This window comes from Gadus morhua, chromosome 6 (genome assembly GCF_902167405.1).
Source record: "Gadus morhua chromosome 6, gadMor3.0, whole genome shotgun sequence".
Lineage (NCBI taxonomy): Eukaryota > Metazoa > Chordata > Actinopteri > Gadiformes > Gadidae > Gadus > Gadus morhua.
Window position 1 is genome coordinate 26,634,089 of NC_044053.1, and position 14,817 is coordinate 26,648,905.

At 44.9% G+C, this 14,817-nt stretch overlaps 1 protein-coding gene across 1 annotated transcript; it reads left to right on the forward strand.

Moving 5' to 3' along the window:
- Positions 1-672: 672 nt before the first annotated feature.
- On the forward strand, positions 673-14,785 carry lrrc2 (leucine rich repeat containing 2). The gene is made up of 10 exons (XM_030357736.1): positions 673-854; positions 2,544-2,682; positions 4,713-4,837; positions 5,121-5,176; positions 5,574-5,730; positions 6,203-6,336; positions 6,803-6,948; positions 13,101-13,253; positions 13,700-13,860; positions 14,353-14,785. The coding sequence occupies exons 2-10, from the start codon at positions 2,549-2,551 to the stop codon at positions 14,400-14,402; spliced, it is 1,116 nt and encodes a 371-aa protein (XP_030213596.1). The 5' UTR covers positions 673-854; positions 2,544-2,548; the 3' UTR covers positions 14,403-14,785.
- Positions 14,786-14,817: the final 32 nt, after the last annotated feature.

Consider the following 14,817-nt stretch of genomic DNA (forward strand, 5'->3'; position numbering starts at 1 on the left):
GCCGGCAGGAGTTGATCTGCACTGCTTCCATGTGGACAACATGTTTCACTACAATCGATGAGCTGTATTAACAATGGGTCTATCATTTATAATTGTTTGCTTCTTTAACGGCACGACAATCCAAACCCCAAGTGGAATCTAGATGGAAAAAGTGTGAAGCTCAAAACGTGAGCAGCATTACGTCTTCGCCACCTACAGAGTTTGTTATGCACGATCATTCAAAAAACCCATGTTATTTCCCATAGACATTTGACCGATGGAACCAGGAGCCTCGAAGGCGGGACTTATTCTTCAGAGGTCTATGTATAGTCATCACTCAGCGGTCAGGTGACATTCTACCCACCATCCACTGGAACTGTTATATTGGTTTCTATTTTTAGTTTTTTAAATAAATTGGACAAATATCAACTACGGTTTCTAGCAGTAGTGGACAGTTGTCGTACCCAGAGGCAACCACAAGTAAACATCACATCTAACATAACGGTTGATGCTAGGGTGTGTGTGTGTGTGTGTGTGTGTGTGTGTGTGTGTGTGTGTGTGTGTGTGTGTGTGTGTGTGTGTGTGTGTGTGTGTGTGTGTGTGTGTGTGTGTGTGTGTGTGTGTGTGTGTGTGTGAGAATATGTTTGGGGAGGATCATCTTTATAGTCCCCAGGGTATATTGCTACTGTCTCACATGCACACACAACAGAGACACGGGGTCACATGTCATCTGGGTAAAAATAGCACGGTAGGTCACTGAAATACCCCAACACACTCCGACGCAGGACTCATAACTCCACGTTTTCAATAAACAAGTTAGTGAACGCTGACTGAAAGCACTAGAACGACCTCCTCAGTTGATTTTGGATTTGCAGGTAAGATCTAGCTGACTGACTAACCCAAGTACGACTAAACCCTCTGAATGCAACAGATTCTATCTGGAATCTGAAGGTTTTCTGCCACTGGTGTGTGTTGAATGAGTTCAATCTTTTTTGTGACGTTATTTTAGTAGTTTTCCAGTTGTTCTTGTTACGTATCGAATAAATATTATACTAGTATTAGTATTAGTGCATATACAAACGGCTCGTACTACTACTACTAGAACCTATTTCAGTGGCCTCTAATCGGGGCCTAGAAATGGAGAGGATGTTGTCAACTGGGGGCCCCAGAAAGAGGAGCTGATGCCCTCGGGGTGCTAATGCCCAGGAGGTGTGGGGTATGAAGAGGTATTGGTGCCCTGGAGGTTAATGGGAATGGGGTATGAGGAGGTGCTGAGGACCGCGGTGGGGGTGGGAAGTGGTGTATGAAGAGGAGGACCGGTGGGGGGGGGGGGGGGGGGGGGGGGGGGGGTGTATGAGGAGGTGCTGAGGAAAGAAACCAACCAGGAATTGTAAACCACATGCGATAATATGAAGCTTTCAAGTTCAAATAGATTTTGAAAGCTGCAAGCTATACAATGGACAAATTGTCTTATTTATTTACAGTATTCTTAACTTCTCATGGTTTCCAACTATCTCTGTCTAGACGCGTAGATTGGATTCATAAATAAAAATAAGAAAATAGTTTAATAGTTAGTTTAAGTAGTTTAATTTTGGTATATTCTCTTCCTTTTTCAGTCAGCTGTTTAAAAGGTATTGATATCTATGCTGTATTTTAACAATATAATTCAAAGGGCCATCCGGAACGGTTTGGAGACATTCCGCCTGTTGAAACATTTCTTAGAATAGAATCAATGAAAACCTTTTATTGCAGAATCCTCGGATTGAGAGATAGCTGCTGAATTATTATAGGATTATGGAGTGATTTCCCAATTCTGATTTAATTACTTTATAGAAACATCGCATATTGGTCCTTCAAAGTATAAATCCTGCTTTAAACATGTAACTATTATTAAAGGGGACATATTATACCACCAGGTTTGAGTGTGATTAGCCTTACAAGCCGTTTCGAAAATCTGCCCCATATGATATCACTAGTGGGAGTGTCCACCTAGATCTGTGCTGGATAGATCAGTCTACCAGCCTACCCAGTTGGCTGAAGTAAACGTTGCTCCTCTATCCAGCACAGATCTAGGTGGACACGCCCACTAGTGATGTCATATGGGGCAGATTTTCGAAACGGCTAGTAAGGCTAATCATACTCACACCTTTAGGTATAATATGTCCCCTTTAAAGAACTTAACACAGAACACAAAGTATCAAAAGGAACAGCATTTACAACAGAACATATAACAACATCTTACTATAATTAGAGAAGTTCTGTATGAATGTTTTTGGATATATGTGCTTTAATTACCTAAAAAACCTTTCATCCGATCCACTTCATACTTAGCAGGGGTATTTCTGAAGACCAAAGGAAGTACAGCCTCGAGTGTGAAGTTATTCCAAACTGTGCTGTGATTGTCCCGTGATTCTCATGTATTTGCTTGGCGGAAGGCCTTTGCTATCGATCTGAATGCATGATAACCATGAGACCATGAACCATCTCAACAAAGTCCTACTATTAAAACAGGCTGATAGCGGTGTTAAAGGATGCGGCTACAGCTCAATATTTTTCCACTGCAGTAAGGATGCGTTTGGAGAGGCTTGGGGTGCCCGTCTACGACCTGGGCTCTCTCCGCAGTCTCTGGGAGGTACGAACCCGAAAGTACAAACAGAGACAGAAGAAGGAGAAGGAGAGAGTGGAGAAGAGTGCTCTGGTCAAGTAGGTCTACAGATAAATAGGCCCCAACATGTCTGCCTTAACTCGGACCCCAACATGTCTGCCATACACAGGCCCTAACTTGTCTGCCTAGGTCACTGAACTTGAGCATACACAGTACTCGTGGATTTATCTTCAGATGTCCTGGTCACCAAAGTCGAGCCATGTGTATCAGCCTCCAGGGCAGGACCATGAGGATGTTGCAGATTGAGCGCCAGTGTAGGGTTCTAATCCTCCTGAGCCAGAGGGCATGGATCGCTTTGCTTTAAACAAATACCTAATAGATAGGCTGATCAGATACGCCTGGCTGCTTTGACTCACTGTGCCACTTGTTTGTTTACTAATGCTATAAAGAGCATTCAGGAGCTGGAACTGGAGTCTGATTTGATACTACTGTCCTTCTGGCAGGGAAGTTATGTTTTTGAATATCTGAATATCTCAAAAGGGGAGCACGGATTTGCACCAAATTAGTGGCTAGGTTGGTTACGGGTGATGTAAGAAGGGATTAACCTGTCATCAACCAAAAAGTTGTAGGGTATTACACAAGTTGCATTGCTTCCCATAGATTGTGTGACACCACCGAACAATTATCCTAAGGGGTTTGTCAAGGGTTGATGATGATTGGTTGGTTGACCTTTCCCAGCCCCACCCACTTCTTGTTTAGCTGAAGCTCTTTGGAAGGGACCTTGTGGGGTGTCATCAGACTCACCGCAGAGCCACAAATTGACCCCCATCCAAGAGAGGCCCACTTCTCTCAAGCTGATTCCTTAGCGGAGCCCTGTGCCCCACTGAGCCTATTTTGAAGATAGAAAAGCCATAGCCATTGGTCGGCTATCGGTGAGGAGAAGGTTCTGACTCCGCACCTTCCTCTGTATGAGCTCATTTGGGATAATATAGCTCCTGGCTCCTTTCTGAACAACCTCTTCCCTGATTGGTTCAGTTAGCCTACTTCATCTGGCCGGTGAATTAAAGGTCCGTGAACAATGCAATGCAATTAAATTGCAGAGCAATGTAGGGAGGGAGGGGGCAGAGAGGGGGATTTTTTTATTCACTTTATATTTATCCCGAAGGAAATGGAGGACTCTGCATTTAACCCATCACCTACAGCACTAGGAGCTGCACCAACTACCCTAGGACCTACTCCCACCCACAGTACAGAAACCCATGTGAACACAGGGGAACATACAAATTCCAAATAGAAAAGTCCCCTCCCCCCGGCATTGTAACCAACAACTTTCTTGCTGCGAGGTAACCGTGCAAACCAGCCCAAAAACCCACAGGGTCACCCTAACAACTGTTCAACCCTCGTTTTTGTGTTGTTGTTTTTTTTAAGATTATGTCAATGACTTCTGACATTTCTTTCTGAACTGATATGAACACACACCGAGCTATTAATACGGTAGCCTGAGGTCTGCTGGGAGATGTCTGGGTCATGCTGTGACTGCTAATAGCGTGTCGTACACTTGGACCGGAGCAGGACATTCCTCTGACACCCACACATCCGTAATGACCTATAAACACATGCAGGGACACATCATAGGGGAATGTGTCTATTGTGTTGGATGGCAATAACTGTTTGTGTGTGTGTGTGTGTGTGTGTGTGTGTGTGTGTGTGTGTGTGTGTGTGTGTGTGTGTGTGTGTGTGTGTGTGTGTGTGTGTGTGTGTCTGTGTGTGTGCGCGCTCACTCACATGTTTGTGTGTGTTGTGTGTGTGAGCTTGTTTGTTTGTGTGTGTGTGTGTGTGCTTGTGTGCTCACGCTGGTGTGTGCTATAGGTTTTGCCCGCTCACTCACATGTTTGTGTGTGTGTGAATGCGCTGGTGTGTGTGTGTGTGTTTACGCGGATCTGTGTGTGTGTGTGTGTGTGTGTGTGTGTGTGTGTGTGTGTGTGTGTGTGTGTGTGTGCATACACTAATGTATGTACGTATGTGTTTGCTTCTGTGTGTGTGTGTGTGTGTGTGTGTGTGTGTGTGTGTGTGTGTGTGTGTGTGTGTGTGTGTGTGTGTTTCTGTGTGTGTGTGTGTGTGTGTGTAGGATCAACCAGCAGTGGCAGTACCGCGTGCACTGTAAGAGTCTGCGGGGCGGAGAGGTGGATGTTCTGCATCGTTACCTCGACAGAGACGTGCTCCTGGACGACAGCACAGACCCACAGCTCGCTGGTACACTACACACTGTCTGTCCGTGTCTTTACCTGTCTGTGTCTTTACCTGTCTGACGGTCTCTTTACCCGTCTGTCAGTCTCTTTATCTGTCTGTCTGTTATTCACTTGTTTGTCTTCTTTTCCTCGTTCTGTCTGTCATGCACCTGTCTGTCTATCTGTCCGTCTCTTCACCTGTTTGTCTGTCATTCACCTGTCTGTCAGTCTTTCTCTTCCCCTTTCTATCTGTCATCCACCTGTCTGTCTGTCTGTCTGTTTGTCTATGTCTCCCTTCCTGTATCCAGGCGCCGAGGGTGAACAGGACAGACTGGTTCTCAGGCTGGAAGGAGAACAGTGGAAGGTACCATCGGACCCATCACTCGAGTGTGTCCAATTGACACCATGATGGTTCAGGTCCAAACATCTTTCAGAGCTTTTCTTTACCCAGAGCTTAAAGTGGTCCTACAAGTCTGTGACCTTATGTACTGTAATGTACTGTAATGTACTGCAATATAATGTATTAATCATTACAGATGCAGCAATACGACGATGTATGGTTATTCACTGGACAAAAAATGTTTCAAATCAGATTTTGAGTATGGATCATTATCATTCATAGATTATGGTCATCAATCAATTGTAAGTCTCCACAGTATTCTAGAGGTTAACCATGTACGACTGCCTGGACGTTGTCCCTCCGCCTGTCTGTCCACTGACCTTCCTCAGTCTGTCTGCCTGTCTATGTGTCCGTCCGTCAGGAGTTCCCAAGCGAGCTGCAATGGATGTCCTACCTGAAGGAGTGGCATGTGCGCTCTACCAGGATCAGCCGCCTGCCAGACTTCCTGTTCGTATTCAGCCAGCTCACCAACCTGCAGCTGCCCAAGAACGCCCTCAGCGAGCTGCCCCCAGAGATAGGTCTGTCTGTCGACCTTCATGCGCGTCACTAATTAGATGACGAGGCGTTTGGTATCCTTAAGAGAGTAATAGTTACTCCCGCCGTTTGCCCGCGCTTCATTGAATTTCCTCACTTTGACACTCAGAGCACTGGGCAGTAATCACATTGCGTCAACACCCGCTGGGGCCCTCGCGATGCTCTGTCTTTGGGGTTTCCTGCTTCCCCCTCACTAACAGGCTGCTTTTCAGTGCTGGCAGAGGGTCATCTTAAATAAGTTGTTTTAGGGACTGTCTTGAAGCTTATTGAGGGACTTATTTTATTTATATTCTCTCTCCTTGCTATTATTGTTCAGTCATGAGCATTAATATGCTCATGAACAATAATGTCATCAGCAGAGAGCAGAGACTAGAAGTCATTTCGGTCCCCCTTATCTCTGATCTTGTTTGCGAGGTCTGCTTGCTGGCCCACTGCCTCTTTCATGTCTCTCCCTAGGGAAGCTGCCCATGCTAAAGGAGCTAAATGCTAACTATAACCGCCTGACCAAAATCCCTCCGGAACTGGGGGGCTGTGAAAACCTGGAGAGACTGGAGCTCACTGGAAACTACCTGGCCCAGCTGCCCTTTGTGGTGAGAGAGAGAGAGAGAGAGAGAGAGAGAGAGAGAGAGAGAGAGAGAGAGAGAGAGAGAGAGAGAGAGAGAGAGAGAGAGAGAGAGAGAGAGAGAGAGAGACAATACCACTGTTCTGATTATCTAAAGGTACTGTATATATATACTGAGATTTAAGATATTATTTGTCATTTGTAAGACATGAAATAGCTAACCATTAGCTACTGAAATGCACTGCGGGATTATCGGTTGTGGTTGACTTCATCTGCTTCTGTATGTGACGATTACGGAAAAAAATGCTTCCGGCACGTTCATGACCAATCATTCCATCCCTTTCCTTATTGCCAGCTCCCCATTGAAAGTCAATATATGTGCAATATATATATTAAAGGGCCATATAGGACAGATCTGTACTCAGCTTAGACATGTACTGAATGACTATGGAATGATCATCCTGCAGTTTTGAGACAGTCTATTTCCTGTCCAGCTGAGCAGTCTGAAGAAGCTGGTTCACCTGGACCTTGCGGAGAACAAGTTCCCCACGGTGCCCATCTGCGTGCTCAGGATGAGCGGCCTGCAGGCCCTCGACATGAGTAACAACCTGCTGACAGACCTCCCTGAGGACACAGACAGGTGCAGTACACACACACACACACACACACACACACACACACACACACACACACACACACACACACACACACACACACACACACACACACATACCCCAACCCCCACAATTAAAATGGACGAAATACGATCCATTTCACACTGTCTTTGTATGATAACCATCCAATACTAACCCCTAGGAGGAATATATGGCATGTGTAATCACAACCCAGTCGCCAAGAAAAAACGTTGACGGTGTACGTTTCCATGAACACTGGATACGTAGCATTTCAACGTAAAAAATAGCGTGTTATACCTACAGTATCCACGCGTGCCGCTGTGGAGGCGGGTTTCGGGGTTTCGGTTTCACGGCTTTCGCGGCAAATTGTGGACACGATTGTTTAGGGGGGGGGGGAGGTAGACTGTTGTTGACCGGGGGGGGGGGAGGAACGTTTGTTGAGGGGGACGACGACGACACGATTGTAAGGGGGGGGCGGGGGGGCGACACGTTTGTTGAGGGGGGGGGGGGGGGGGGGGGGGGGGGGGAGAGACACGTTTGTCGACAACGAGAGTTGGTTTTTATTGAACGCTCGACAACGAGAGTTGGTTTTTATTGAACGAGACTTCAACACGGAACAGCTGCACGAAACGATGGTCACGTCACTCTCGGTGACGGTGTCGACAACAATGAACACACGAACAATGTTAATAGAACAACACACAACCACATAACATCCCAAACCCATTAACCCCACTTAATCCTAAAAACAAAACAAGTTAACAAAAGCCCCTTTTGTCAACTGACAACCCCAATTCCCAAAATTCCCCGCGGCTCCGGAACACGGCGTAGCCTATATTAATCTTTATTATCTGAATGGGAAATGGGAAATTTTAGGACAGATACACCATTAAACGCGTTTCTAATGACATTTCTAGCGAGAAATGTACATTTTCCTTACATAATCTTCAGTCAGTGAATGTGTATGATCTTTATTAATCTTTATTATCTGAATGGGAAATGCAATATTTTAGGACCGATTCAGCGTTAAACGTGTTTCTAATAACATTTCTAGCGAGAAATATTCTTTTTACTTGCATAATCTTCCGTCAGTGATTGTGTCTGATCTTTAGTTTTATAGTTATTAGGATTTGATCGGCTCGCTCGCATGTTTCAACGACGTCAGGTTGTTAGGAATAGGGACGCTGCTTTCGCTAAACTAGCAGCTCACGTGCTTCCTGCGTTTGTGTTATTAAACTGTTACTTTATGAAACTTTTAATGATATCATCTTGTTAGAAACACGTATATCTGAGAGCCAACCCAGTCGCCAAAAGCATACGTTGACAGTGTACGTTTCGTGAACACTGGATTACGTCGCATTTCAACATAAAATAGCGTGTTATACACACACACGCACGCACAAGCACACACACACACACAAGCACACACACACACACACACACACACACACACGCACACGCACGCACAGACACACACAGACACAGACACACACACACACACACACCAACCCGGTATCACGCCAAGGCGTAAGATAGATACGTGTGTCCACATCGCAAGGCGTGTTCAGGTTCACGCTTTGCCTGACCAAAGCGTCACCCTGAACACGCGTCCTTCTCCATTCGAAATGAATGGGGGAATAGCACCAACAGGGGGCGATACGTTCTCCTAGCATTTGGTGAAATTGTTACGTAGCCATATTAATCGTTATTATCTGAATGGGAAATGCAATATTTTAGGACAGATACACCATTAAACGTGTTTCTAATGACATTTCTAGCGAGAAATGTACATTTTCCTTTCATAATATTCAGTCAGTGGTTGTGTCTGATCTTTAGTTTTATAGTTATTGGGAAGATTTTATCGGCTCGCTCGCATGTTTCAACGACGTCAGGTTACTAGGGACGCTGCTTTCGCTAAACTAGCAGCTCACGTGTTTCCTGCGTTTGTGTTATTAAACCGTTACTTTATGTAACTTTAAATGATATCATCGTGTTAGAAACACGTATATCTGAGAGCAGGGGTGAAGTATTGTTTAGATTGCTGTCAGGTTAGCCTGCTGCAGCCACATCCTCTCGGTACAGTTGTTATCATTTAGCATTAACTAAGCCTGGCCACCAGCGAAGAAGAAGAAGCCGGTCCTCGCCTCCGTTTCTATTCGCGTGCTTGTGCGTGCTCGTGTGCTCGTGGACTCGTGAAACGTCATCAGTCGGGGGGGGACACGTTTGTTGATGGGGGGGGAGACACGTTTGTAGGGGGGGGCACGCTCGACAACGAGAGTTGTTTTTTATTGAACGCTCGACAACGAGAGTTGGTTTTTATTGAACGAGACTTCAACACGGAACAGCTGCACGAAACGATGGTCACGTCACTCTCGGTGACGGTGTCGACAATAATGAACACACGAACAATGTTAATAGAACAACACACAACCACATAACATCCCGAACCCATTAACCCCACTTAATCCTAACAACAAAACAAGTTAACAAAAGCCCCATTTGTCAACTGAGAACCCCAATTCCCAGAATCCCCCGCGGCTCCGGAACACGGCGTATCTTATATTAATCTTTATCATCTGAATGGGAAATGCAATATTTTAGGACAGATACACCATTAAACGCGTTTCTAATGACATTTCTAGCGAGAAATGTAAATTTTCCTTACATAATCTTCAGTCAGTGAATGTGTATGATCTTTATTAATCTTTATTATCTGAATGGGAAATGCAATATTTTAGGACAGATACACCATTAAACGCGTTTCTAATGACTTTTCTAGCGAGAAATGTACATTTTCCTTGCATAATCTTCAGTCAGTGAATGTGTATGATCTTTATTAATCTTTATTATCTGAATGGGAAATGCAATATTTTAGGACCGATTCACCGTTAAACGTGTTTCTAATAACATTTCTAGCGAGAAATATACTTTTTACTTGCATAATCTTCAGTCAGTGATTGTGTCTGATCTTTAGTTTTATAGTTATTAGGATTTGATCGGCTCGCTCGCATGTTTCAACGACGTCAGGTTGCTTTCGCTAAACTAGCAGCTCACGTGCTTCCTGCGTTTGTGTTATTAAACTGTTACTTTATGTAACTTTTAATGATATCATCTTGTTAGAAACACGTATATCTGAGAGCCAACCCAGTCGCCAAAAGCATAGCGTTGACAGTGTACTTTTCGTGAACGCTGGATTACGTCGCATTTCAACATAAAATAGCGTGTTATACACACACACACACACGCACGCACACGCACAGACACACACACACACACACACACACACAAGCACACACACGCACGCACAGACACAGATACACACACACACACACACACACACACACACACACACACACACACACACACACACACACACACACACACACACACACACACACACACACACGCACACGGTGCATTTCGCTGCTAAAACAACAAAAAAATATTCCCTCAAATATTATTACTTTCAAAACGTTGGCCAAAATGGGCTGGCCAATAATATCATTTTTTATTTGGGATGCTTCTAGGACATTTTGGGTGGATTTTGAACGGTATGTGGGGGGCACGTTTTTTGCAGGACCTGGCAACCCTGCGCTGTTGCCCGAGATCTGGATCCACCCCGGCGTGGTGCCGTCTCCTTTTGACCTTTTGACCCCAGACTTCTGGGGGAATCGCTGAATCAATTCATTAGTCAATCAGAAGCATGTAAATATCTTCCCGGTGGCGTAAGAGGACGAACAAGGTGTCCTTCAACATCTACGCTTCCAGGAGATTGCAACGGTGCCACACATGAGCATATTCGAACATGTTTAATGGTAGTAATTAGCTGTCGAAATTGGAGGCCTTAATCAATACTGAGCAGCTATTGATTTGCTTCCCGATAAAGATTTGTCACAAATGACATGTTATTTAGCATCTACACGTTGAGCTGAGTCCAATGACACCAAGAACGACACTCTAGCTAATGGTAACATGTATTTTACATGGTACACCTAGGTCTAGGACATGATCTCGGTGTAGCAAGAGGCCGAGCTTGATCTCATTGGACTCAGCTTAACGTGTAGATGCTAATTAACATGTAATTTGTCAAAAATCTCCATCGGGAAGCAAATCTATAGCTGGTCATTATTGATAAAGGCCTCCAAAATCGACAGCTAATTACTACCCCGAAACATATTCAAATATGATCATGTGTGGCACTGTGTCAATCGTCTCGAAACGTAGATGTCAAAGGACACCTTGGACACCTTGTTTGCCCTGAGGACGAACACCTTGTTCGTCCTCCTACGCCACCGGGAAGATATTTACATGCTTCTGATTGACTAATGAATTGATTCAGCTATTCCCCCAGAAGTCTGGGGTCAAAAGGTCAAAAGGAGACGGCACCAGCCCCGTTGAAAAAAATAGAATACCACCCAACACACTCAGGAGATTATTGATATTTAAATTATTATGACCATGAAGTCTTTATTTGCATGGGTTTACATTTCGTTCTGTGTAGCATGGAAAAATCTGAGAAACACTCCCATTCAGAATGCATTGGTTTACATTTCGTTCTTTCGAAAACGGTTCTTTAGTAATAATATTTGAGGGAATATTTTTTTGTTGTTGTTTTAGCAGCGAAATGGAGAAATGCACCGTGTGCGTGTGTGTGTGTGTGTGTGTGTGTGTGTGTGTGTGTGTGTGTGTGTGTGTGTGTGTGTGTGTGTGTGTGTGTGTCTGTGTGTGTCTGTGCGTGCGTGTGTGTGTGTGTGTGTGCTTGTGTGTGTGTGTGTGCGTGCGTGTGTGTGTATAACACGCTATTTTATGTTGAAATGCGACGTAATCCAGTGTTCACGAAACGTACACTGTCAACGTATGCTTTTGGCGACTGGGTTGGCTCTCAGATATACGTGTTTCTAACAAGATGATATCATTAAAAGTTTCATAAAGTAACAGTTTAATAACATAAACGCAGGAAGCACGTGAGCTGCTAGTTTAGCGAAAGCAGCGTCCCTATTCCTAACAACCTGACGTCGTTGAAACATGCGAGCGAGCCGATCAAATCCTAATAACTATAAAACTAAAGATCAGACACAATCACTGACTGAAGATTATGCAAGTAAAAAGAATATTTCTCGCTAGAAATGTTATTAGAAACACGTTTAACGCTGAATCGGTCCTAAAATATTGCATTTCCCATTCAGATAATAAAGATTAATAAAGATCATACACATTCACTGACTGAAGATTATGTAAGGAAAATGTACATTTCTCACAAATTTTTATCGGGAAGCAAATCAATAGCTGCTCATTATTGATTAAGGCCTCCAATTTCGACAGCTAATTACTACCATTAAACATGTTAGAATATGCTCATGTGTGAGCATATTAACTTGTTTTGTTTGTTGTTAGGATTACGTGGGGTTAATGGGTTCGGGATGTTATGTGGTTGTGTGTTGTTCTATTAACATTGTTCGTATGTTCATTGTTGTCGACACCGTCACCGAGAGTGACGTGACCATCGTTTCGTGCAGCTGTTCCGTGTTGAAGTCTCGTTCAATAAAAACCAACTCTCGTTGTCGAGGGTTCAATAAAAACCAACTCTCGTTGTCGAGCGTGCCCCCCCCTACAAACGTGTCTTCCCCCCCCCCCCCCCCCCCCCCCCCCCAACAAACGTGTCGTCCCCCCCCCCCCTCGACAAACGTGTCTCCCCCCCCCCCCTCCCCGGTCAACAACAGTCTACCTCCCCCCCCCCCTAAACAATCGTGTCCACAATTTGCCGCGAAAGCCGTGAAACCCAAACCCCGAAACCCGCCTCCACAGCGGCACGCGTGGATACTGTAGGTATAACACGCTATTTTTTACGTTGAAATGCTACGTATCCAGTGTTCATGGAAACGTACACCGTCAACGTTTTTTCTTGGCGACTGGGTTGGTAATCATGATGAACAACAGAATAATCAGTTTATCAAATAACTAAATAATGCACAGCTAGATTAGAAGATCTGATAGACTGAAGTACAGACAGGATGGCGCCCGTCTCTTTTACCTGTGTGTGTGTGTGTGTGTGTGTGTGTGTGTGTGTGTGTGTGTGTGTGTGTGTATGTTGGCCATTGTGTGCCCATGTGTGTGTTTGTGTGTGGGTGTGTGTGTGCCCGTGCGTCTGTGTGTGTAGGTTGGAGCAGCTTCGCTCGCTGTTCATCCACAAGAACCGCCTGTCATACCTCCCTCACTGCCTCTCCAACATCTCCAGCCTCAACGTCATCGTCGTCAGCGGCGACGAACTCAACTGCATCCCCACTCACCTCTGCTCGAACCCGGACATCAAGTAGGTGATGGGGATGGGGATGGTGATGATGGTGGTGGTGGTGGTGGTGATGGTGATGGTGGTGTTGGTGATGGTGATGGTGGTGATGGTGATGGTGATGGTGGTGTTGGGGATGGGGATGGTGATGGTGATGATGGTGGTGGTGGTGGTGGTGATGGTGATGGTGGTGTTGGTGATGGGGATAGTGATGGTGGTGATGGTGGTGATGGTGATGGTCATGATCGTCATGGTGGTGGTGGTGGTGATGGTGATGGTGATGATGGTGATGGTGATGGTGATGTTGGTGATGGTGATGTTGGTGATGGTGATGGTGATGGTGGTGATGGTGATGATGATGATGATTGATGATGATGATGATGCTGGTGGTGATGGTGATGATTATGTAATTATAATAAATAAAACACTAAACGGATGATGAAGATGTTGTTTACACCCCCCCCCCCTAGGTTTGTCCGTCTGTATGACAATCCAGGGACTGAGGCGAGGAAGAAGAAAGAGGAAGAGGAGAGGAAGAAGGGGAAGAGGAGGAGCTGGGAGGAGGGGACGAGGAAAGATGGTTCAGAGAAAGAGTTTCTGCAGGCCTACATGGAGTCACTGAAGGATAGAGGTAAACGCGCACACACACACACCACGCACGCGCGCGCGCACGCTGGCATTCGCACACACACACACACACACACACACACACACACACACACACACACACACACACACACACACACACACACGACAACAACACAATTCGATCCCCTCCAGAAACTCAAGTCACTCACAGCGTTATCATAGCTCCCCCACGGGGACGTGAACGCAACACTTCTCACTGGCGGGGAGACACAGGGAGGGAGCAGAGCGGTTAGGGGGGTGGTTTTGGGCTCTATTCGTCAGTCTTTTCAAATATCAAATTGCCGTTGGTGCTTGGCATGCTGTGGCGCTATCTATTTATAGAGGATAGCTATCTATCTAGTGACAGACAGGATAGCTATCTATCTAGTGACAGACAGGATAGCTATCTATCTATTGATTTCCCCTTTTATATAAGCGGGGAAAACCTTTATATATGGGCGTTGTTTCATCAGTTTAACATTTGACCTCTCCTCAGAAACCGTGCCCTATTCCACCACAAAGGTGTCCATCTCCTGCCTGCTGTGAGCAAGTGATACGTTCGTCTCCATGGCACCCTCCTGTTCATTCATTATGAACTGGCATATAATATGATACAACAAATGAAAAAGTAGAGTAATGATCCATTGTTTGTATGTTTGTTTAGTCGCATCATACTTTTTTCATTCAAATTCATATATTAAGCTGAATGTAAAATAGGGCTGAATGTAGTTATGTATTTTATCTTTTTTTACAAATGAACAAAAATGTCTGAAGTTGTAGACTGTCGTTTTCACTGATGTTTGTGTGATTTGACCACACCTGCTCTGTATTTTATTCCCGATATGAAACATTTCCTTTTTTAATGTTACACAATTGTTCCTAAGCTTTGCATTGATATACATGTATACATTAAACTGCTATACAAAATACTGTGAATCTTTCTCCACCTGCCCGACCTGGT

What these genes read in the sequence shown, in the direction of transcription:
- lrrc2 (XM_030357736.1), top strand. Translation starts at nt 2,549, where the DNA reads ATGCGTTTGGAGAGGCTTGGGGTGCCCGTCTACGACCTGGGCTCTCTC. An exon ending in CACAGACCCACAGCTCGCTG is followed by an intron (nt 4,838 to 5,120) that starts GTACACTACACA and finishes TCCTGTATCCAG; the next exon opens with GCGCCGAGGGTGAACAGGAC. An exon ending in CTCCCTGAGGACACAGACAG is followed by an intron (nt 6,949 to 13,100) that starts GTGCAGTACACA and finishes CTGTGTGTGTAG; the next exon opens with GTTGGAGCAGCTTCGCTCGC.